At 39.0% G+C, this 26,397-nt stretch overlaps 1 protein-coding gene across 5 annotated transcripts in view; it reads left to right on the top strand.

Moving 5' to 3' along the window:
* SHANK2 (SH3 and multiple ankyrin repeat domains 2) overlaps positions 1 to 26,397 on the top strand; it is a 489,211-nt gene that overhangs the window by 278,040 nt on the left and 184,774 nt on the right. For all 5 annotated transcript variants that reach the window (XM_042469292.1, XM_042469286.1, XM_042469278.1 and 2 more), the window contains one exon: positions 8,512 to 8,587. In XM_042469292.1, the coding sequence (XP_042325226.1) occupies positions 8,512 to 8,587 (76 nt within the window). The remainder of the gene's footprint in view (positions 1 to 8,511; positions 8,588 to 26,397) is intronic.

The following is a 26,397-nucleotide window of genomic DNA, read 5'->3' as shown; positions in this document are numbered from 1 at the left end:
ATTATTATTATTATTATTATTATTATTATTATTATTATTATTATTATTATATGCAAATATTCAACATTTGAAAGACTCCAAAATCCAAAACACTTTTGGCCACATGCATTTCACAGAAGGTAGACTCAACCTGTAGGTTATAGTTTCTAAGGCCTTAAAAGTACAGGTTTTGTTTTTGATTATTTTACTTCTGGCTACTCAGATAATATTAGTTTCAATGACATTTATGGAAAATATGTTTTTAAAAAAAAATGAAGAAAAAGTTGCAGTAGTTTACAAAAAATATTGTGTTGAAAATAAATTATATAAAATGTATTCTTTCAATACTAGAGCTAACTTGAAAAATGCATGTTATAATTCATGCTTTCTAAAGACATTCCTTCTTTGCCCTGCTGGAGGAATCCTTACAGGACACAATTCTTCTAAATGTGTTTGGTTGTGCATGCAAATACAGGTATTCCAAAATCAAAGAACTGTGTTGGGTTGTTCTTCTGTATATACATGGTTATAGGTTAAATACTACTTTATCCCAGTAATCAAAGAAATCAAGTGTGGGGGGGGTTCATCTAATATCACACAAGGACTTCTATGTATGCATTTGAATTCCCCCAACTGGAACAGATGGGAAGGATTGCAGGGAAGAGGGAGAATTTGTTTCACTAGCAGGGTACAGTCTGCTGACGGATGGACACCATTGGATATGGCCTGTTGTGTATGTGCTTGATTTAAGGATTGCTGTCTATGTGTAGTGATGCATGTGCACAAAGAATTACTGGATATGCCAACATATGTAGTATCCATGTGGTGACAGCACATATGCTATTTCAATGCATAACTCATGCTGAAAGCTCCACACAGTAAAGGAAGGTGTGAAGATTACGTTTGATCTCTTTGAAATGTGTGTGCTTTTTCCTTGCATGAAAGTATTAGCATATGATGTTTGGAGAAGAATCAGAACAGCACTTTGCTTTGAGATTCTGACTGTGGCAATTTCGGTTCTCTTTCTTTCCTCATTTTTTAAAAAAGCAAGCTGTTTATTGGAAAGGCTTTTTATATACAGATAAAACCATCCTTGTTAAATGGGGGAAAGCATAAGTCCTGATCACTTTCACAAGTTTAAAAATCATTATGTATGTTTAAAATAAGCCAGAAATGGTTTGAATGTTGGACTAGAATTCTGGTAGATGATGTTTTGAATCCTAGATAAGCCATGTAATAACTTTGGAAAGTCACACTCTCTCAGCTTCAGAGGAAGACAGTAGCAAACCACCTCTGAATAAATCTTGCCAAGAAACCCTAAGAAAGGGTCTCCATAAATCAGAGTCAACTTGAAGGTATATAACAACAACAACAAAATCTGCTAATGTAAAACATAATTTGCCTGCAAAACTCCATTACTTTAGGGCATGGGGTAGCAACTGTCAGGAGTTGGAGCACCCTGCAGGAAGTGGGGGAGGGTAATATTCCCCCACACTGTATTCACCCACTGATTTTTTAATTTTCTTAAATTATATGTGAAATGGACAGGAGGGAAAAAGGAAAAGGGTTACAAATCATGGGATAGCTTCATGGAGCTGAAATGATGAGTTCTCATTCCTCTCCCCTGCACTATGCCAATGGAACTATTTTGCTGAAGATGAATGGAGGCAAAGATCATGGCTGATCTTTGTCCTGGTGGCTCAGAGGTTAAATGATGGTACTGCAGCCACAATGTTGTGAGTTCGATCCCATTGGGCTCCAGGTTCACTCAGCCTTCCATCCTTTCGTAGGTCAGTAAAATGAGTACCTGGCTTATTGGGGGCAATCAGCTGATACATTGTAAACTGCTTAGAGAGTGCTGAGTTCACTGTGAAGCGCTATAGAAATGTAAAGTGGCATTGCTATTGATATTGCTACTCCTTCTCTCCTTCCTGTCGCAGAGCCTTTTGCCACAGCAAGAATCAACTTCTGTCTCAATGAAAAACTGAAGTAGGCATGATGAGTAGTTGCTTATAGATGAAAGCAAGTGATTACTGGTGCCTGCTCCAGTTATTAGAAAAGGTATAATGCCTGGTGTGATAGAAGGGAGTAGACCAAGAGGAAGACTGCATTATAGGGGGATAGAATCAAGTAAGGAAGCTACAGTCCTGAATCTTTAAGACTTGACCAGGGCTGTGCCATGATAACTTGGAAGTCTCTTATTCATAGCGTTGCCATGGGTTAAAGTCACTTTGACAACAACAACTTCACTTGTGTCTGGTGTAGCAAGGTGTGCCTCACAGAGAAATAGTAAAGCCTCTGCAATATGAAGAAGTGAGAAAGCACTTCAGTAGCATCTATGCCTTTATTTTGGCAGGAAGAAAGTGAAAGGAAAAGGGAGATGAGGGGAACCCATCAATGGTGAAGAGGGAGGAGGCAGTGTGTTAAGCCCCCAGCCAAGTCTTGTACTAGATTGATGCCAAACTTAGGTGGGAAATTGCAAGTAAAAAAATCATGCTATTGTTTTTTGGCACCAGTCTGCTTTGGTTTGGGGAAGGAGGGGTTGAGAGGCCTCTGCAGGGCACAATAAAAGATGATTCAGGGGCCATGTGGAAGCTGCATAGAGGATGCTACAATTAATACATGTATTAAACAGCCAGAGTTTGTGCACGTAAATGAGTCTCAGAACATGCTCTGTAGAACTATAGGGCCAAATGAGATTTTCTCTAAATCTGTGCAGCATTGTGTTTTCCTTTCTATTTTCTTTCTTAATTATAGGTGCTTCCCCCATCCCCTATAGTTGACTCAATGGGTTCCGTTCTCCTAATATTCTGCATTCTTAAAATTCTTCCTGCAGTAGCAGAACATAAAACTAACATTTTCAGTGGTTTCCTTCATAGGAAACTACTAAACTTTGCCCACAACTCTGACAACACTGACAACAAATCCAATCAAAGATCGGCCCACAGTAGTTTCCTTGGTGACTAGCACACAGCTGCTGTAACGGACTGCAGCACAAATGAGAGAGGGGGGAAATCAAAGGCAGAAGCAATCCCTAGCAGTCCATATTTGCTTAAATTCAGCATTTCTAAATGTGTGTTGTCTTCTTTGATAGGAATTGCTATACATATATTTTTTTCTTGAAATTTGCTAATAAACTACTGAGTGCAGGAGTAACAAGAGTTTCGAAAAAGAAAATATTGGAACATCTTCCTAGCACTATCTTTAAAATATCTTTTGAGAGAACTGGATGTAAGTTCTCTAACACAATGATGTGTTTTTTGTCTGGGGAAGTTTTAAAAATAATATTCAATGCATCAGAAAGGTATTTATTCCAACTATGGGTCTTTATTAGACTGATAGTTCCTATATCAGTAAGAGGATTGTTCAACACGTTATTGCATGTTATCCATCTTTTTATGATTAATTCTTTGGTATTTGCTTATGTGGAGCAGGATACAGCTTTTTGCTGTACTTTTAATTTTAAGAGTTGATACAGAAGAAAGCAGAAGGAAAAAGGCAGCCATTGAAGGGGGGCTGACAGGTGGGTCAGTGGCATCAGTCTGAACAAAGGGGAAGAGATCAGGTAATAAAATCTATTTCTGACTTGAACTTTTTAAAAAGCCCAACTATGTTGACAATTCCACATGCTTAAGGCTGGACTGATCCAATTTTTACCCAAAGTCACACAGCAGTGGTTCCCATCCTTTGGTCCTCCAGATATTTGAACTTCAGCTCCCATAATTCCTGATTGTTGGCCAAGTTTGCTGGGGTCTGAATACCAAAACAAATGGAGGACCAAAGATTGGAAACCAGTGCTTTACAGGACAAAAAATCAGAAATAGAAAAATCCAGGATTTCAACATAGCAGCAGCAAGGACGTAGCTAGGATTTTAGAAAGGGGGGGTGGGTCCAAACTAAGTGCCCCCATTATAATGGGGCTTGAGTGTGGCGGTGCAGCAGCACACACCATTCATTTTTCTAATGGAAGGGGGGGTTCTGGATCCCAAGAACCCCCTTGGCAACGTCCCTGGCAGCAGGCAGCTATGATGGAAAAGGAGCTTGTGAATCCACCTCTTAAAAATAAAAAATAAATATCCAGAGACAAACCTTCATGGTTTTCTAATTCAGGACTTCTTTTGTGAGAAAATATATTTAAAACTTTTTAGACATTTGAAGAAAATGTGCTACATTTTCAAAGGCTCACTGTTGTCTGGGTGTCTCTTTCCCACTGCATGCTATGGAATTCTAGGGGTTTGTAGTTTGACAAGGCAGTGAATATGAGTATCATATGAGGCAGTAAATCGCAATTGGAGCAGCATAATCATGTCTTTCACGTGGCTTATCATATAACTACAGCCTTCTTCTGTTGTTCTGATGGGACACCATTTGGAAAGTGTTTTGCTTTGTTTTATTTTTGTTGAAAACTGTGTTAATGACCTCCTTTCCCACTACTGTTGTGCTACCATTTGCAAATAATCCAATTCTTCTTTAATGCTGATTTTGGAAATTCAGTGGGTGGACTTTAGGTGTAACTTATGTGCCCTTTACTTACCAATTGATCAGGGGAGAAGAAGAAGATATTTCCATTTGATTTCCTTTTGATAAATTGACAAAATAACTGAGAAACTTTTCAACCTTTTCCCCCTCTCCATTTGCAAATGACCCTCCCCTTCCAACCGTCACTTGTCAGAGAAGTTGAGAAGGGAAAACTTTGGTCACTGCCCTCCCACCTCCTTTTACAGTCGGGTAGCTCAGTACTGAGTCTCACTCACACACACATTCACACATGCCTGGAAATGTGGACAGTTTAAAAGGCATTTATTTCAGTGTCCCTGTTCTGCAATTCTTCTTGGTAGATATAATGGTTATCTTTAGTTGCTGGCTTTAATCAATCTATCCCTAATCAAGAAATTGCCACCCTAATAAGGGGTAGGGGAAAACCTTTTTAAATATAACGGTTTTAATTTCATTTTATATTTCTTCGGGGGGGGGGGCATCTGTGTGTGGGTGTCAAACTAGGAATGGGGTGAAGATAATGTCTTGGAGGAGGTAATGAATGGGAAGTCCCAAATGCTGTGTGTGAGCAGGTATTCACGTGAATGAAGATTACAGTGTGGGAAATAAGGAAGAGACCAATCCTGTTTGCATAGCGCTTTTGAAAACAACACTTTTTTAGTGAGAGAACAGCCTCATGTGATAAAGTCCTTAGATTTCTAAAAACTCCTCCCTAAGCAGTAAGTATTGCTGACTGAAGGTCTGTGACTGATAATGTGGCTTCTGGCACACTTATGTGATATTCTTCACTTCTAATGTTGCAGACTGGAGCTGGGTTAATGGTTGAAAGTGTGCTTTACAGGAGCCTATTGTCCATTGTTTTGTCCAGATTGCAGGGGTGTGTGGGAGCTGAAACAGAGAGAAACAGAGATGTTTAATACAGTAATTCTGCAGTGTGGCCCAGTTTATTCTGGGTCTGCATGTATCACCTAGCCCCGTGCTGTGCCTTGAACTTAAGAACAGTGTAACAAAAAGGTGGAAGAGAAGAAACATTAGTAGAGATGGGGCTGTTACAGAAATGTCTTCAGACAAACTAATAAAAGCCTTGTGACTTTGTTTAAAGAAATAGGAACACTTTCCTATGAGATATTTGCTGCTTTGGTGAAAGTAAAAGGAATATTTTTATTTATTTACATTTTCTGGTCTTCTCAAAATTTCTGGCCATATGCAATACCATAAATAGTTTTATTCAGGAATTAATTTCATGGGATACAAATATTTTCAAAATCCATATTGGTTTCATGCATTTTAGGCTAACCAAAAGAGCACAAAATTTGTGCAGGGTTTTGAGTTTGAGGAACTCTGTATGAACTGTATTTCAATGAGAGAGGCAGGATGTTTGTCTATTGTCTAATTACATTGAATAAACACTTTACAGTGTCCCTGCTTTACCCTTTTGATTCCTCTCTGCTCCCACTTTCTGGGCAATCAGTGACCTGCCAATGCCCTTAAGGGCTAGTTTCAAATCATCACAGTGGAATGCTTGCTTTATAGATGTTAGGTAGCTGAACAGTTTTGCCTCTAACTGCATTTTGCTTTTCCTCCCACCCACTTCCAGTACTATAATAGAACTCTGAGATCATACCTTCTCTAGAAACTAGTTTGCTACTGAAGCAGCTTGCAACTTCAAACATTCCAATCATAATTTTAGAGTTTACAGGCTTTGTCAAAATGAATACAGATGTTTTTAAAATTCACCTTCAAGACTGGTGATATTCATTATATCCAGTGATGTCAATGTCACTGGATTAATTGCAGAATTAGCTTATTATTTATGGGTTTTCTTCAAGAACTCTTCAAAGAAAAATAGCTTGCTGCTTCTTTCTGTCTCTGCTCATATTGTTAGTACCTGTGCACTGATGCACTTCCTCATATTGCCCTATTTTCAACTGCTCCTAAATTTTAAATCAATCTTGTGTGTATGCTCAAAGCCTTGGATACTCATTGCAACTCAGACATGGCTGCACAACAGCCTCCAAAGGTTGATTTAAAAGCTCCAGAAAATGGTTCACTCCCAAAGCTATTGGTCTGTGTTTCAGACCCAGAAGAGAGGGAAGAAAGGGGGACTTGAGCCTCTTTCTTGCATACTTGGCTGGAGGGCTAGAGCCCCTTCAAAATGATCAAGCTGAAACTACGAAAGCTCATGTATAGTTGAGTTGCCCCACGAATTATCTATCAGAAGTGTATTAGATGTACAAAAATGATTAAGACAGCTGTTGTAGTTGTGTCCTCTTAGGAGTAACTAAGGCTGCACACACTATGTCCTAGGCACTCTTACTTGGGAGTAAATTAACATATGAGGAAGACGTCTGAGTAGACATTGTGGCAGAGTTTGTAATCAAGGCTGATAGAATGATAATGGCATTGTAAAAGTATGGTCAAACAAACAAACAAACAAATTGTACCTTCAGTGGTAGCCTGACTGGAGAAGCTATATTAAAGCAAGTTAGTGTGTTCTAACTCTTTGGTGGTTCTAAAAAAAACAACTCTAAAATGATACTGAAATTTATTTTACCTGTTCTTTGCCTATGAAGTGCTTGCGAAAAACGAAAAGAAAGACCTGATATAAAATAGTCACTGGAGGCACCCTAAATATTTACTTCTCTATTTTTTGTTTCTTGTCTTCATGTTCTCTGGAGTCCGTTTCTATCAGTATTGTAGGGTTTAGGGCTGATATTTCAAATTTGAGAGCCCTCAAATTTGGTGTGCATGGCATTGGCAGAATACGTTTGTATGCTAATATGTTGTGCTTCAGGTCCTAGTCTCTCTAAAAGTTAAAAAACAATTCTGTACATATAGTGACAGCATGATCAAAACAGATGTCATCTTTAATTAGGATAAATTCTTAAGAATACATGTAAGAGAGAATTGAAAGATTGCAAGCAAAGATCCTATTGTATGCAGGCTTTATTTTAAGAAGGAATCCAAACACATAAAGGGCATTCTTTTTCTTCTTTTGGGCCACTTATAGATTGTCTTTTGCTCTTAGTTATGATGTGCCAGGCTTCCCCCAGAAAGGAAAGAGATCTCCTTCCCCGCTCCCCTGTTCTTTGACTGGACCAGAGGAAAGTCCTTGTAGTGTGTAACCTGTTCTACAGAGTTTCTCCATAATTCAGGGCAGCTTTTCAGGGTGTAGAGGAGGCTGTGATTTTGTTGATTCTAGTAAAAGTTATTGGTTCCAGTAGGAATACATTCAGCTCATTCAGTTTGGGAAGTTTCCCTGACGTTGGTCACTGATAACATTGGGATGTGTTTTACAAATACCTTGAGGGAGGGAGTGGCAACAGGGTGTTTTGTCCTGAAATCAGAGACACTGTATCTGTAGTGAAAGATTTATTATGACATGATTTGATCTACTGTATATACTCGACTATAAGTCGACCTCTTGTATAAGTCGAGGGCAAGTTTTGGGGCCAAAATTAGGGGGTTTTGCTATGACCCGTGGATAAGTCGAGGGTAAAATTTAGGGGCATATAACAAAGGATCTAAAGGATGAAGGAAAGCAAAATAATGTCAAAGAACTTATAAAATTCCAGCAGACATAACTCTATGTGCTTGTTCTTAAGACTGGATGGATGAGAGAGTAGAGGGGGGTCAGAGCTTCACATATTATAATTTTGCTTTTCATCAGGAGATGGTTCCTTCTTTTAAATAAGACTTAAAGTACAGTACTTACACTGACCTGTGGATAAGTCGACTCAGGTTTTTGGGGTCAATTTTTTGACCTAAATTTCTAGACTTATACATGAGAATATACAGTACTTAACTTTAATGTAAATAAATATTTGTTTTTAATACACACACTTGTGTTTATGTATTGCAAATAATACATTTACCTTCCTTATTAGCCTCAGTTAATGGTGATAAAGATTAGAACAACAGCACTGGTAATATCAATCATGTCTTCCTGTTCCTGCAATTCATACAAGAGTGCATGATTATTTTCCTAGACACAGAAAACCCTTATTAAATATATTCTTTCTTCATTTTGAACAGAAACTCGAGCTGATAGAACAAAGAAATTGTTTAGACATTATACTGTTGGATCATATGACAGCTTTGATGCTTCAAGGTAAGATGCCTTTGTTTTATTTCGCAACATTAGGGTTACATATTTTTCATGCTCAAAAACAACCCTACTTTTTCAGTGGTGGGCTTGGCTTCAAAGTTAAGAAATCTGTAAATGCGCTCCATTCCCTCTCATGGCACCTTTTGCTATAAAAGAGCAGTGTTATTTTTAAAAGTAATTCCCATTTCTTTAAAAGATGCCATTGCTGTTATTTATTTGCTTGTTTAAAAGTGATTCTTTATGTTTCTTGTTGCACTGCTTGCTACTTTTTCTTTATTTTGTTACTTAAAAATAACTAACTATAAAAATCACAAACTGTCCTTGTTAAGACAGTGGCATAAAAATTTGTTCAGTTTTAGTTATGTTGCTTTTGAATGCTAACTTTGAGCCTGAACAAACAGGCCAAAATAAAGCAATTTTGGGTCACTTTGGAGGTATGCTGTTTAAATGACACACACATCTTAAGAGGCCAAAACTGCACCAAAGCCGCACTCTTGTCTTTAGGACTGGAGCGTGGCTTTGACACAACTTCTGGCTTCTTAGGATGCATGCATCATTTAAACAGCGTACCTCCAAAGCGACCCAAAGCAGCTTTATTTTAGCCTGTCTGCACATAAATTATTTCCAAGTAACTAAATTACTTCCATGCTCTGGAATAGAGGATAATCAGATAGTTTTAGAAATTTAGCAAAGCATGATCCTGGCATCTAGCTAGTAGCTAGTATCGGACCTAGGAAAGTTTATTTGTGGGGGCTACTACTCCCCCAGCCTTATATCTAGCATGACTAGTGGCCATGATGACTGGCAGCTCAAAAAGGTAATGTTTCCTGGTTCTGGGCCTTGCTGCATAGATAGTTTATATGCAGAGCTATGTGTCCCTTTTAAAGTATTTGTCCTGACTGGATGAAGTTCATTTAGCCTATATCCTTTCTTTCTTCCTCACACCACTAGTAGCTAAAACACTGTGGGGTACATGTTCTAGTCTTTAGGATTGTCTTCCTGGTGATCTCTTTTATATGAACACTAGTAAAAAAAAATAGCAGATAGGAGCTTCTCTGTAGGCAGTGCATATGAAGAGTATACTTTCAGAGCCAATGGGATTATTTCCTCTGTAGTCAGAGAACTGTCTAATGTTCCCTCCCCTCCTGCTTTGTTTTCTCTTCTGTCAGTATCCCATTCTGTGCTTGCACTTTAATGGACTTAAACTCATCATATTTCTCTCTAGCTTCCATCACTGTCTGTCTAAATAGTCCCATTGATGTATCCTTGCCATTTCTATGAGTATTTTGAGATTGAGCTAACCATAAAATAGAAGCAAGAGGTGGCAATCCAAATTCTATGATTTACAGTGGTTGCATCTGTATTTGAATAAATAAAGGTAAAATTAATGATACTGTTCTGATACTACCATCCATCTAAAATTTTAGTTGTATGTGTAATTGTCGTATATCCCTTCTACAGTCTTATTGGTCAAAGCATATGAATCATACAATACATTTCTAACCTTCTTTTTCAGTAGAAACATTTACACATAATGGAAAACTATTTAAGATAGTCTATTCAAAAGCAAATTGTTGAAATGCCAGTGAGAGATTTTATAACACTGGGATTATAATTCACAAAATGGAAGAAGTGATTATTAAGTGTGAAGTGGTGTGCACTTGGGGGAGCATGGGAAAATATGCATACAAACAGGACATATTTTGAATTCACTATTTGGAAAGAGTAGTTTGGTGAGCCTGGAGCTCTGTGGCTGAGAATTTTAAATACTCTTCCCTAAACTGCAAATTCTAGAATTCTATAGCATATTGCCATGACAGTTAAAAGTGGTATCATAGTGCTGTATTTGTTCATTGTAGTATGAAAGTGACCAGAAACTATCAGCTGTTTAATGTTCTGTAACTGTAGATAATACAAAATTGGGAAAATGAATGGGAAAGAATGCAGATGTTGCAGCATGTCTACAGGCCCATACATTTGTTTATGTTATTATGTGTAGCTTTAGTCATCTCCCACCTTTAAAGAGAGAAAAGTCATTTAGGAAAAATGCTGAAGAGAAGGATATCATTGTACAAAAACACACTCAAAGATATCAAAAACTCAGAAAAATCTAAAAGTAGAGAAGAGGAATTGAAGGTGGGATATGAGTGAGATAAAACTATGGTTGTACTGTTGTGTTGTTGTTGGTGTGCCTTCAGGTTGTTTCCAACCTATGGCAACACTAAGGTGAACCAAATTTTCTTGGCAGAATTTGTTCAGAGAGGGGTTGCCTTTGCCTTCCTCTGAGGCTGAGAGAGTGTGACTTGCCCAAGGTCACACAATGGGTTTCCATAGCTGAGCAAGGATTCAGACCCACTGAACCTCTAAACCATGCTGGCTCTCATCATGGATGCATTAGGAAGACTGAATAGGGAACCTTTTGTTGAATTTATTGAAATAAATGTAAGACATGTACTTGATGAAAGATAGAAAAAACATTCTTTATTTTGTAACACACAGTGTAAGTTAAGTTAATGAAAAGGTCATGGAGATTTCAACAATTATTACAAAGTACACTTGGGAGAAACTCCTAAATTTTCAGATGAAGTTTTAATTTAAAATAACAGCTGTTTCTGTTATTTAGTACATAAGGACCCCACAAAATAAGCTTGATGTCTCAAATCTTTGGAGGCTCTCTCTCCCCTCCCCCTTCTCTCTCTCTATATGTATACAAACAAGAAAACATAAAAAAATAGAACATAAAACTGGAGTGCCATGCTAGCTACACCATACACAGAGAATTGAATTGATAGCCTTGACAATGAGAAAGATGTCATTCAGAAACTCTGAGGAAGTAGACGTGAGTCTATGAAAGCTTATGCTGCCAACATTTTTCTTTAGTTAGTCTTTAAGGTGCTACAAGATCTCTGTACACTCTGTACACTTTAACAGAATTTTTCCAGACATCACTACATTTAAGTCCCCACCCTTATTCACATTTCATCAATGTGTTCTTACTCTTTCTCTTTCATACACACATTTTTTTCTCTTTTTCATTCCTTTTCACAAATGTTTGACACTGGCCATTCCAACAGTGGCCTAAATCCATAGATTAGCCCCAGGCAGAGCAGCCACATTTAATCTGTTGCTAAGTGGTAATTCCACATTTATGAAAATCCCATTGATTCAGTGGACCTGTACTTGTTGGGACTAACAGTTAGATTTAAGCCAGTGCTACTTGTTCTTCACTTAATTTCCCTACCCAGTCACTCAATACAGGATGTCTAGTATGATAAGGTTTGCCAATGAGATCTGAGCATTTGGAGTATTCAATAAGAGTTCTTTAACTGTGCAATTGTTTAGGGAGACTTCCTTTCAGTTTACTGAGCCACAGGTCTTGAAGACAGTGGTTGCACAATGTTGCTGTCACAGGGAAGGTGTTGCACATTCTACAATGGGTTCCCTTTTTTGTCCTCCACTATACTACAGGTACATGCTACCAGTGAGTGCTGGCCTGTTAGGGTATGGGGCACCAGGCTCCCCTCAGTTTCAAATTGTCCTCCAATCAACCCACTCCTGCCTTCATCATTAGTTTTAAAGCAGACTATGAGGTAGCAGTGATTGTTAACTTCCTTCTGAGGTTGAATGCATACTAGCAAAAAACCCCATACCCACCTCAATTTCAGTGCTGTTAGAACACATAACGTATCACTGTTTCTTTCACAGTGAAAATATTTCTTTCAGATGTTGATGCAATTTAGAAAACTTACAAAGTGTTCCCTGCTTTTCCATAGTGTGTGTCCTGCTGGATCAGTGTGTCACCCGGGAGTGGGGTATAGTTTGGTTTCAGGATCCTGTGTGGATATCAAAATTCGTGGAAGATCAAGTCCCATTAAATACAGTGGCATAGTAAGATGGTGTTCCTTATATGGAATGGCAAAATAATATTTATTTATTTATACATGCATGCATGCATGCATACCCCGCTCTTCAAAAACAGGGTTTGCTTTTGGAATTTATATTATTTTTGAATATTTTCAGGCCATGGGTGGTTGAATCCATGGATAAAAAAACTGTGGTTACAGAGGGCCAACTTTACTTGGCTTTTCATCTAGTGACTCTACTTTCAGTTTTGCCAGATTTAGTACTGTGGACCCTTCCACTGTATAGGCAAGCTGATACATCCATGCACACATCACCACTGTTGAATAATATGGGGTGCAACTGTCCATATTTTTTGCCATCTGCAAGGGGTGGAGCAGAACTGAACCCTTCAGATGGGAAGAGTGCACTGTAGTCATGAGCCATCACTGTGGTGTTTATCAGACGAGCTCTTAAAGAGGTACTATTCCAGTGTGACTCCTCTAGCTGCCTCCTGTTGCATGCTGGGATTGGCAGTTTTAAGGAGGGGTATTTAGAATTCTCAGGCAGAGAAGTTCAGCTCCTTAAAACTGCCAATCCCAGCATGCAACAGGAGGCTGCTAGAGGAGTCACACTGGAATACAGTGGTACCTCGGGATACGAAATACCCAGGTTACGAAATTTTCGGGATACGAAAAAATCCCATAGGGAATTATTGTTTCGGGTTACGAATGTTTTTTCGGGTTACGAAAAAACTTTTGGTGCTTTTTTCGGCTTTTTCGCACGGAATCGCGGCTTTTCCCCATTAGCGCCTATGGCAATTCGGCTTACGAAGGCTTTTCGGGTTACGAAAGCGGCCGCGTTACGAATTAATTTTGTACCTCTTTAAGAGCATAGTGTGATAAACATCAGTGTGCCAGGGCCTCAAAGTTCCATATCACTTACAGAGGCAAGCCACAACAGATCAACCAGAATGTGCAGCAGAATTCCCTCATCTGGTCAGAAGGATCTGATAACAGGATAAAATATCTGGTCCTGACATTCATTTTCCTTGATCTAACAACAATATAGGAAAAGGTATCCTGTAGAGCCTTCCCTTGTGGTTAATGTGGATTTTGACATCCCTTTATGTCCACTGATAAGCAATTCCCCCATTTCTGGGTATCATCTCTGGGGAAGCTTTTAAAATCTGAAGTTAGATAAGGCAGTAATCCTGTACTGCCAACTGTGAACCTTGTCCTTGATGTGTGGGAAAGTAAGTTTTGGACATGCTAATGATTGTAATTGGTAGTAAGTAAATATAAAGGCCTCTGTTTGAAAGCAGCAACAACTCCAATCAGTGACTGGTCATGCATGTTATATAATCAGTGGTATTATAATCCCATTGCTTCCTATCTGACCAACATACTAGTCTCTTTTGTCACTCTCTTCTGGTTAACAACAGTTTTGACCTTCAGTGCTTTCAGCTAGTCCTGTATGAATTGGCTGTTTATTTCTACAACTTCCTGTTTTCTCTGTATCCATTACTTCAGGGTTCTGTTTATTCTGAGGCAATGGAGTCTGAATGAAGTGTGGAGATACCATTTGTTTTTTTCATCCAGGGATGTAGCCAGGGGGAGGGATCTGGGGGTCCGGACCCCCCCCCCCCCCCCATAATAAAAAGAAATTGGGTGTGGTGCTGCGCCGCCGCACACTCAACCCCCAATAATATTGGGGCACTTAGTCTGGACCCCCCCCCTTCCTAAAATCCTAGCTACGTCCCTGTTTCATCAATGATAGACTCCCTGCCTTTATCATCCATACCAAGTAGAGATTATTCTCTGCTAGCCTCCCTACTTTGCACATAGGTCTATAAAATAATGCAGATCCTAAAGCCAATGTTGGGTCCTTATTCCACAAATTTTGACTAATAAATGAGGGTGAATTCCTACTTGGTTGAACTGAAAATATGCGTTTCTCCAGGTTGGTTCATTCATTTTGACCTAGGCATATAGACCTTACATTTTTCGGTTTGGCATAATTTGAGATTCTCCCTGATCATTATCCATTCTGTCCTGTCTCCTTCCTGAGCAAAAGATCCTTATCATTTAAAAAAAAAAAGGGGGGGGGGAACTGCTGGTGGTGTCTTCTTTCTCACTTATCCAGTGGAGTTGAAACTGGTAAGGCCTTTTCTATCTCTAACAAACCATCCTCACTATCAGCCTCATTATAATTTTACATCTGGATTATAGCTTTTTCAGATATTTTTAAAATTTGATTTGAATATGTGTGCAGTTCTATAAATGTCCAGTTTTAACTTTTTATGGATATTTTAAGCAAGAATTTTTGGCAGGTATGGTTAGCAATAGTCACACATTATCTTGTGATAAACAAGGTTGAGCAACAAAGGAATATAAATTAGGGACCCAGAAAATAATATGACAGTGAGTAGCGCATTCAAGTAAAATATTTACACATACATTTTATTTAGTGTTCTCAGATCTTTTTCCTCAAAAAAGAAAATAAGAAAGAATAGAATAAGAAAAGGATACCAAAACTAATAGAAATTGTTCTTATGTAATATAGTACAACATTTTACTATATCCACCTGATTCTATATAAAACCATAATTAATGCTCCACTCCCAATGACACTCATAGGACTACAGTTGCTTATATATTTTAAGGAACTAATAGGAATGTTTAATTCAGTGTTAGTATTTTATAATTTATATTTGTATTGTACTGTATTTTTAATATGTAATCCCGCTACGATCTTTGGAGAAGTGGGAAATACAAATAATAATAATAATAATAATAATAATAATAAGCCTATATTTTCATAAGGCAACAGCAGGGGTTTTTTGTTGTTGTTTTTAATTTTTTCACTTTCCAGTAATGAATCCCCAGGAACTAATTCTAATTTACTATTATATCTGAAACTATTACCTGTGTCATAGGTGAAGCTGAACCTACAAGTCTCTCTTAGTTATTCCTAGCCTCCTTAAGTTATCACATTCAGTTTTCAGGTTTCAAAACCGTACTATAAAGATCTGGTACTAATAGAAATTTCATGCTGTGCAGTGTCTGGATTACTGCCAGTTTATTCACATACCAATCTGTGGCACTCCTTAATACTGAAAAAGAGATGTAGGTTACTAACCATAGTATTTCATGTGACTGGTGGAACTGTTTATCTTTTTCTTTTTCCAAGCAGAAAATTTGTGTGCACATGCTGAGTTCCTCAGGGAACCCCACAGGAGTAGCAATTTTTAATGGATGTGTTTGTGTGTGTGTGCATTGTGTGTGTTTGTTGGGGGTAGTGCTGGGATCCTGCTCCCAGGAAAGTATGGGTATGTTCAATATATTGTCTGTAGCTTAAGAAGTTTTCTGGTTAGTTGCTGGCATTTAAAGAAAGCACAGAGTTCTGCATTTGATTTTGTTCCTTCCCAAATATGCTTGCTGCAGAATATACAGTGTATATATCAAAACAGCAAACATCAATGGAGTAAAAACATGAGGTCAGAGTGAAGGTTTTCATAAACTCAATGGAGGAAGAGTTGTTCCAGTTCAGTGGAAGAAGAGTTAGGAAGCATATACAGATGTTCCTATAATCTTGATAGGGACAGTTTTGAATAGAAGGAAAATAAAATAAACCTATGGATGTCTACCAATGTTTATTTGCCATGATAACTAAAATCTCCACATTAAGAGGCAAAATAAGTTGTCACGTGTAGTGTTTCCAGGTAGTCACTGTTTCCACTACAAAATAAGTGGTATGTGAGAAAGCTACTGCTTTCACTTTATATATTTATTAAGCACAATGTTTATATACTGCTTTGGTCTTAAAAATCTCTTAGCGTGGCTTACAACACAAACATTGCAATTTAAAACCAGGGAACATTTTTTAAAAAGCTCAGATAAAATGAATCCTCATTATGAAGGAGTGTTCAACCCAAGTCCAATTTAAAAGTAATTTTTATTCAGTTTAAACGGTAAAGCTTGCAAGAAGGGAGAGCAGAAATTGAATTTGCGCATTGCACCCCCAAAGCCAAGCTGGGGCAGAAGGCTTGGAAGATGGAAGGAAGGAGGGGGAGGGAGGGGGGACTCCAGTCCCATTCCCCCTAATGAGTACGTGGCCATGTGGCTGCCGTTAAGAACAATGGGACTTGACCATTTGCAGATTTTGGTATCTATGGGGGATCTGGAATTGTCCCTTGCGGATACTGAGGGCCCATTATATTTTAAATGTATGGGGGCTTTTTTCCTTCTTAAATTTGTAACTTAAGTGCTTGGATTTTAATGTTCAGGCTTTAAAATTTGCAAAAAAATAAAAATCTTTGCTGTAATTTTTTGTGTACCATGATAAAATATTGTTAAATATGTGAAGCAGTGGAGAAATCAGGTTGTAATAGCAATAATTTTAACTCGTCAGTTGTATATCTGTCAATAAGTTTGAGATGAAGTGTCTGAAAATCAGGGAAAATTTTAATGAGTTTTTAAGTGTGTTTTGCTGTTCTGCATTTATTTAACTGGTAGACTATATTCTTATGCTTTCATTCATTATTCTGTATATTTGGAGAGCTGAGTTTGTTGGAAGTCCTCAGAGAAGGAAAATTTAAAATAAGATCTCACCATCCAAAGGGGGATCACTCTATGCTGCTCTTCTCAACTTCCAGAAGGAAAGAGGGAGGAAGGTAGGCAGGCCTTAAATCATCTTTGCCCTGCCCCCCTCCCCCCAACATATCATGGCACAGTGCACCATGACATATTAAACTGGCCTCTTAGCCAAGAGACCAGTAACTGTCTCGCCATAGGCTACACAGACAAGCGAGAACCAAATATGGTACAAAGCAGCACATGGTGAAGCGGAACGTGTTCTGTTCATGGCCACTAAGAGCAGGTTTGGCTCCGATGAAAAAAAACGGGGGGGGGGGAGATCCTCTAACTAGGGTTGCCAGTTTTTTCAGACAGTAATACAATACAGACCTCTCTGTTGTCAGGCCAACTCATATTTGAGTACATGTGACTCAGGCATCTATAAAGCTTGCCACCAAATCTTGTGAGATGAAGGCCTCTTGCCAGAGTTCAAGATCTCACAAGAGCCCGGAACTCTCATGAGAGAGCCTATTATTATCATTATAATCATCATTATGATTTCTTACCCATTTCTTCCCATGGATCGAGGCAGGGAACAATAATGAACAGGCAGGGAACAATAGACTAGCAAATGCACATCATATGTTATAACACACATCAGTTTAAAAGAACAAATAAGACTCAAGCATATTAAAACACTCCATATTTTAAAATTCATCATTTAAAATTTACAATTTAAAAACCATCTGGATAGGCCTGCTAAAAGAGACTAGTCTTTAATGTTGTTTTAAATTTGGACAGCATATTCAGCTATCAAATCTCTTTTGGCAGGTCATTTCACAGTCTAGGGGCTACTGATGAAAAGTCCTTTTACTGACAGTTGCCAGCTTAGTCCTGGAACAAATATCCCCCAGAGGACCTGAGTCTATGGGGTGGATTATATGGGAGAAGGCAATCCTATAGGTACCCTGAACCTAAATCATCTAGCAATTTAAAGGTAATGTAGGGCTTTAAAGGTAACTTTGTCTTTGTCCAGAAACTAATTGGCAGCCAGTGAAGTGATTTTAAGACTTGAAGCAGGTTTTATTTAGTATTATTTAAACACTTCTATTCTGCTTTTCATCATAGGATCTCAGAATGGCATACAATATAAACAATTTAAAACATTTTCAGAATAAAAAGCATAAATAATTTGAACAAGGTAACATATTAAACACAATAACAGTTAAAACCACTTTAAAAAAAATTTAAAAAACATATTTAGAACTACAGCAATTTAAAATGTTGTACATGTATACTTGAAATAAATTATTCCCCTAAGGATTTAATAAAAAGCTTGGCACTGGAAAAAATCAACATTGGTGCTACTTCCACTTCCAAGAGGAGGGTATTCCACAGTTGGAGCACCACAGCCGAGAAGGTCCTTTCCCATAACCCCCCACTTCATATTGCCTCAACTGGTAGGACACAGACGAGATCCCCTCCTGCAGACCTCAGACAGATATATATATATATATATCGAGAGAGGCGCTCCTTGAAGTATTGAGATATCAAGCCATTTAAATTCCATCACAAGTACCTTGGATTTAGATGGGAAGCTATTTGGCAGCCATACTTCATATGCTACTCACCTCAATTGACTGAACCTGTAGAGATGAGAGCACGAAGAACAGGTTTCAGCCACACTTACAGCAGATGGTCACTTACAACATTTAGTATGTCAGCTGAGACCATTTTACTGTTTACCAAATGCTTGTGGGGGTTCTGTTGTAAACATAGCTGGTGCTTGCTCTTCCTGCTCTCAGCAGATTAAAAAAATATGGGATTTGGAGCTGATCTGCCCCAAATGCAAAAATGTATGCAACACAACTAGGCCCTGACCCTTTCTAAGCTATTGGCCTCCAGTAATTTGTACTGCGTCCTCCCATCAAATCTGGTTATGTGCATTGGCTGAATCCAAACTAATTTCTTGCTGTTGTTGTTGTTAACTACCCTCAAGTTAACTTTGATTCATAGCAACCTTGTGAATGAGATATCTCTAAGAATTACCTGTCCTCGACTGCCCTGCTCAAGTTTGTATGCTCAGGCCCGTGGCCTCCCTGATCAAGTCTAACCCTCTTGCACTTGGTATTCCTCTCTTTCTACTGCCTTCTACCTTTCAAAGCATCATTGTCTTTTCTAATGATTCACACCTCATGATGTGTCCAAAGTGCAACAGTCTCAATTTAGGCATCCTCGCCTCCAGAGAGGATTTGGGCATGAACTATTCTAGTAGCTATTTGTTTGTCTTCTAGCCCATCTGTGGTATCTTCATCAGTGGTGTCCCACACCAGGGTGTCACCAGGTGTGTGTGTCAGGGGGACGGGCAGAGCTTCAGAGGGTGGGGCCAAAGGCAAGGAGGAAAGTAGAGGCCCAAGGCACCACATTCTCCCTGCTTGGCATGGCTTTATACACATGTAAAGCCTGGCCGGGCGGGGAGGACAGGGTGTCCTGGGCCTCCCTCTCCCAGCTTGGTAAGGCTTTAAACATGCCTTTGAACTCTCCCTTCCTGCTGTGTCTACTGTGGCACAAGGCAGGGAGGTGTGTGGGGGGGGGGCACTCAGCTGTCTCCTGGTGTGGTCTGCACCCCCCTCACCCTCCCAGTGATGCTATTGATTTTCTCCAGCACCACATCTCAAATGAGTTGATTTTCCTGCTATCAGTCTTCTTCACTGTCTTGCATCCTTACAGTGTGATGGGGAACACAGTGGTTTGTACTGATCTCACATTAGTATTCAGAGTTACAGTATATCTATCCATTTTAGGAACTTGTACAGTTCTTTCATAGCTCTCCTTTTTCCCATTCCTAGTCTCTTTCTGATTTCTTGACTGTCTCAGTTCTGGTCTGTATTTGATCTAAGTATGGCCATTCTTTTACTGTTTGTATTTATTGCTGTCTAGGATGATTTCTTGTAGCTCTTCCATGGTCATTATTTTTGTATTCCTAATGTTCACCATTAGATAGCACTTTCCTACTTGATCTTCAATAATTGCCCAAAGTCCTTGCTGGTTTCTGCTAGTAATATTGTGTTGTCTGCATATCTTAGATAGTTAATGTTTCTTCCCCTGATCTTCACTCCTCCTGCCTCTGACTCTAAGCCTGCTGTGTGAACAATATTTTCTACACACAGGTAGAATAAACTGGGTGGTAGTTTGCAACCTTACCTTATCCTTTTCACTATTGGGAGCCATTCTGTTTCTCCATATTTTGTTCTAACAGCAGTCTCTTGTCCTGAGTAAAGGTTATGCATCAAGATGATCAAATGTTGTGGCACTCCCATTCCACTAAGAGCAAGCCACAGTTTTTCATGATCTGTGCAGTCAAAAGCTTTGCTGTAGTCAAATGCATATTTTCTTCTGAAATTCCCTGATGTACTCCATTATCCAAAGTATGTTTTGCAATATGATACTTATTGCTTTTCCTAAAACCAGATTGCACTTCTGGGATTTCTTGTTCCACATATAGTTGGAGACTTTGCTGCAGAATCTGAAGCATGGCTTTGTTTGCAAGGCATATTAGTGCAATGCTTCTGTAATTACTGCAGTCTGTTGTGTATCCTTTTTTGTGGATGGGAATGTATATAGATCATTTCCAGTCTTTGGGGCCATTGTTTTGTTTTCTATATTTGTTGGCAGATTTTAGTTATAACTATACTTGAGTTTGTCTCTGTGGATTGTAGGAGTTCTAATGATACATTGTCTGTTCCTGGTGATTTATTCTTCACAGTTGCTTTTAGTGTGACTTTCACTTGTCTTTCCAAAATTTGTGGATCATATTTGTAAGTTTCATCTTCCCATGTCTCATTTAGCCTTTCACATTTTTTGTATAGCTCTTCTGTGTATTGTCTCCAACATTTTTTTTTATTTCATTGTGTATCATGTTTCTTTTCTGATCATAGAACATTTGGTTGTAGTTAATTGCCATTTAAACAAATATCATGACTAATCCTTCTTGAAGAATGGAACCTATGTGTAGCTAACTTAGTATGAATATAATACATTGGTCTTCAACAAATGCCAGATTATTAAAATTCTACTTTTACTGTGTACACTCACATCATAGTTTCAGTATGCAAAGTGTGATAAACTCCTTAGAATCATAGAATCATAGAGTTGGAAGAGAACCACAAGGGCCATCCAGTCCAACCCCCTGCCATGCACAAACTCTCAATCAAAGCATCCCTGACAGATGGTCATCCAGTCTCTGCTTAAAGACCTCCAGGCTAAACATCCCCAGCTCCCTAAGTCATTCCTCATAGGGCATGGTTTCCAGGCCCTTCACCATTTTAGTCACCCTCCTTTGGACACGCTCCAGTTTCTCAATATCCTTTTTGAATTGTGGTGTCCAGAATGGGGCACAATATTCCAGGTGGGGCCTGACCAAAGCAGAACAGAGTGGCACTATTACTTCCCTTGATCTAGACACTATACTTTTATTGATGCAACCTAAAATTGCATTGGCCATTTTAGCTGCCACATCGCACTGTTGACTCATGTTCAACTTGTGGTCTACTTGGACTCCTAGATCCCTTTCACATGTAGTTTCATTCAGGCAGATGTCCCCCATCCTAATAATAATAATAAAACAATAATAATAATAAAATTATTTATATTTTCCCACCTCTCCCAGGTGGATTGAGATGGGATTACAACCCAACAATAACAATAAGATACAAGAATAAAACATAATTTTCAAGCATTAAAGCAGTTAGAAACGGTACAGTCAAACAATTATAAGATATAATATTCTGATGCTGAATAGAAGAGTGAATGATGTCTTTACCGAAGCCATGTAGGGCTTTATAGGTGATAACCGACACCTTGTATTGTGCCCAGAAGCTAATAGGTAGCCAATGAAGATCTTTCAAAGTAGGTGTTATATGTTCAAATTAAAAAAAACAGTGACAATCTGGCTGCCATGTTTTGTACTAATTGAAGCTTCCAACCTTGGTACAAAGGTAGCCCCATGTAGAGCGCATTACAGAAATCAAGGAAAGAGATTACAAGTGCATGTACCACTGCTTGAAGGTCCTTTCAGTCCAGGTAGGGACACATTTGGCGTATCAACCAAAGTTGGTACCAAGCACTCCTGGCTGTCACATCTACTTGAGATGACAATTGTAGTGATGAGTCCAGCAGTACTCCCAAACTGCGAACTTCATCCTTTAGGAGAAGTGTGACCCTGTCCAGGACAGGTTGACTAATTTCCTTCCCAGGACCTAGGGTACCTAAGTGCAGTACCTTACGTTTCTCTTTATTGAATTTCATTTTGTTAGCATTTTGCCCAGCTTTCTGATCTATTCAGATGATTTTAATTTTGATCCTGTCCTCTGGGGTACTCCTCCTAATTTGGTGTCATCTGCAAATTGGATAAATATGCCCCCAATTCTGTCATCCAAGTCATTGATAAAAATGTTGAATAGCACTGGGCACAGGACAGAACCCTGTGGGATCCCACTGGTCACTTTTCTCCAGGATGAAAAAGAGGCATTGTTTAGCACCCTTTGGGTGAATCATTTGTTCTTGCAAGCTGTAGCTGTCATATGATGCCTATATCAGGAAGTCATAATGAAAGTCTGTGTGCTTCATATATTCCAGCCCATTTCTACAAGACATGAAAATTTAAAAGGCAAATGAAGTCTTTGTTTTTCCAATTTAAATTGTTCAGTCTTTTAGTATAAACTTGTTTTCAGCCTTTAAAACAGTGTATCTGTTTAGAAGCAATACTTTTGGGACAAAGAACAGAACAAAATCTGTTGGCTTTTAAACAATGGAGAGCCCAATCTAAAGAACATCAAAAGATTTATTGGAAACAATTTTGTTATTAAATTGATCTTGAAACAATCATTTTATGTGCTAATGTGGAATAATAATAATAATAATAATAATAATAATAATAATAATAATAATAATATTTCTATCCTGCCTCTTCAATAAGATATTTTCATTTTAAAGAATTAAAATAGTTCTGGCAATTTGTTGTTGTTGTTGTTGTTGTGTGCCAGAGGCAGATGTGGGGAAAAGAGGAGAGAAGGGGGGGGGGGCAAAGAAATGTGAATAGCTTGAAAGGGGAGGGGGAAGGGGAAGAGAGGAGACCAGTTGGAGAAACGACCATGAATGTTCTCACTGGGGAGGAGAAGGTGAGAGAGAGAATACAGTTCAAGTAGGGAGAAGTGCCTGGGGACATTGAGGGAAGGACCAGAGAGGAGGTGGTAAGAGGGACAATGGTAAGAGAGGGCCAAGACAGGCAAAGGAAACACCTAGCCCAACTCTGTGTGGGAACCTCTTCTCCTGGATTTGAGACAGGAGAGACCTGTATGCCCAGAGCCCATTGCATGGTCCCACGAATCAAGCGTCCGAGTAAGAGGATACTGGTTTTTGGAGTAGTAGGAGTGGGAGGTTCCTGAAAAAGCTTTCAGCTCCCACTAGAGCAGAGTAGCAAGCAGCTCCTGTGTCAGTTTTCTAAAGGATGGCTGAGCTGTGTCTGGGAACTAGGAACCACATGTGGACCTGCTTGTGTTTGTTTTTTGTAAAGTAAACCAGTTTGTGTTAAAAGGAGATAGTGAGAGGCAAGTGTTATAAAGTTTGTTCTGAGAGCACATGGACGCTGTACTGTGCTAACTGAGCAAGGAGATGCTGGGGGGCAGAGTGGGTGCAACCCCACCCCAGGTTCTGGAGTAGTTACAACATCACAGAAACCTAGATTGCAAATCACATTAAAATGTTTCTAAGACATGCAGGAGAATCTACATGAAACGCCCTGGGAGGAATTTATGTATGTGTCTTCCCACCATTTTAAGCAAGTCTGTAAACCATTACTTTTAATCTGTTGAGTTTCTAAACTCAAGGTATGATGGGCAAAGGAAGTACAAAAGCTTGAAACTCATTTTGCTTCATGCTTGTAATACCAAAGCTATGGTTTGGGATCATGTCATAATAGCTTGATATTTCACTACTATTTTACAAACCAAGGTACACCGCATTAGTAAACAAATATATGAATGAAAAGCGACGGCTAGGAGTGCTTGATATCAACTTCAGTTGATACGCCAACTGCGCCCTTACCTGGACCAAAAGAACCTTGAAGCAGTGGTACTTGCACTGGTAATCTCTTGTTTAGATTTCTGTAATGCGCTCTATGTGGAGCTACCTTTGTATCAAGTTTGGAAGCTTCAGTTAAATCAAAATGCAGCAGCCAGATTGGTCACCGGAGCATCTAGGTTTGACCACATAACACCAATATTAAAATCTCTGCACTGGCTGCTGATCAGCTTCCGGGCACAATACAAAGTGTTGGTTATTACCTTTAAAGCCCTAAACGGCTTGGGCCTGAGTTACTTGAGGGAACGCCTCTCCCTACACAATCTGCCCCGCACCCTCAGAATATCTGGGAAGAAATCACTAGACTACATAAATACCACGCTAGTGACCACGTCCCACAGAGCGTTCTCTGCTGTGGCCCCCAAGTTGTGGAATTGTCTGCCGGAAGAGATCCGTCTTATTACCACCCTGGACTCTTTTAAGAAAGCACTGAAGATGGATCTCTTCCGCCAAGCCTATCCACCTAATCTGCTGTAATATATTTTACCTGGTCAGCATTACATGCTTTCATGGAGAGCTGATCAACTGTATATTGTATTGATAGTGATGTATTTTATGCCATGTATTTGACATGTTTTATTGTTGTAATTTGCTGATTGCTGTAATCCCGCCTCGATCCGTAGGGAGAGGAGGGAAATAGAAATAAATATTAGTAGTAGTAGTATTATTAAATAATGATTTCTAATTTTTCATGGTTAAGACAATATGAAATTACAAGCTTGCTGTGCTGTGTGAGAGTTGTTTTTCAAAATGTCAATTGCTTTCTTCCAGTAGTTAAAATTTATATTTTTTTCATGTCAGTCATTATTTGCTGAGTCTTACCAACATATATTGTTATTTAAGTTCATTGGGGTGCTCTTTGTGTCTCTGTGTGTGTTTTCTGTTAGAGTGGGAGCGCATCTTGCTTTCCTTTTTTGCTTTTTCAGTAAGTTACAACAGTTCTATGGCTGATCATAGTGAAGTTTGCTGTATAGCACTTGATTAATTTTCAACAACAACAGCTGTGCTAAGTCTTTGTGCTTCTCACTGCACTGTAGATTAAGAGATGTTGACATTAGCAGTTCTTTTTCACATTGCTTTTTATTGTTTTAAAAAAACACTTTAGAATTTTTTTGTGTATATTTATATACCATACACCAGTGAGTCTTAACCTTCTCTTAACCTAGAACTCCTTTTAAATATATTTTGTTTCTGCAGACCTCCAAGACTTACCTCAAATAATAATAATAATAATAATAATAATGATGATGATGATGATGATGATGACTGGTTACACTATCCAGAAAATCTTCTCTGAGAGGCATTGGAAGGGGAGGAAAGACTTTTATCTTACTTCATCCTCCCAGTTTGCAGGTGGATTGTGTTGAACATCAACATATAGACACAGTCAGACAGACAGCCTGCCTTTGCCTTGGCTCCTGCCATGTAGCTGATCCATGGTGGGGAGGAGTGGGCTCAGCAGCCTTCAAGCCCTCATTGACCCTGTGAGAACATTGTGGCCCTCTGGCAGTCCATGGACCCCAGGTTAAGAACCACTTTTTAGTATATTTATACAGCATACATGAGAGGGTTTCTTGCCTGTTTTGTGGGTGCTAAACTAAGTCTGTGAACCCTGACATTTCCTGCAAAAGTACAATTAAAAAAAACACCAAAGTGATCAATTTCATTCCTCCTCCTCCAAAAATATAATGAGGACTGAGCATACTTAGTGTTTCCCTCACCCTCAGGATCCAATAAATTTACCAGTATAGGAACATCCTATCAATCTTGATATATCTAATACAGTATTCATAGAATCATAGAATCGTAGAGTTGGAAGAGACCGCAAGGGCCATCCAGTCCAACCCCCTGCCATGCAGGAAATCTCAATCAAAGCATCCCCGACAGATGGCCATCCAGTCTCTGCTTAAAGACCTCCAGGGAAGGATATTCCACTACATTCCGAGGGAATTTTTTCCACTGTCGAACAGCCCTTACTGTCAGGAAGTTCCTCCTAATGTTGAAGTGAAATCTCTTTTCCTGGAGCTTGTATCCATTGTTCCGGGTCCTGTTCTCTGGAGCAGCAGAAAACAAGCTTGCTCCCTAACCGAAGGGCCATCCAGTCCAACCCCCTGCCATGCAGGAATCTCAATCAAAGCATCCCCGACAGATGGCCATCCAGTCTCTGCTTAAAGACCTCCAGGGAAGGATATTCCACTACATTCCGAGGGAATTTTTTCCACTGTCGAACAGCCCTTACTGTCAGGAAGTTCCTCT

Source organism: Sceloporus undulatus, chromosome 1, assembly GCF_019175285.1.
Source record: "Sceloporus undulatus isolate JIND9_A2432 ecotype Alabama chromosome 1, SceUnd_v1.1, whole genome shotgun sequence".
NCBI lineage: Eukaryota > Metazoa > Chordata > Lepidosauria > Squamata > Phrynosomatidae > Sceloporus > Sceloporus undulatus.
This window is presented reverse-complemented; position numbering and strand designations above follow the sequence as displayed.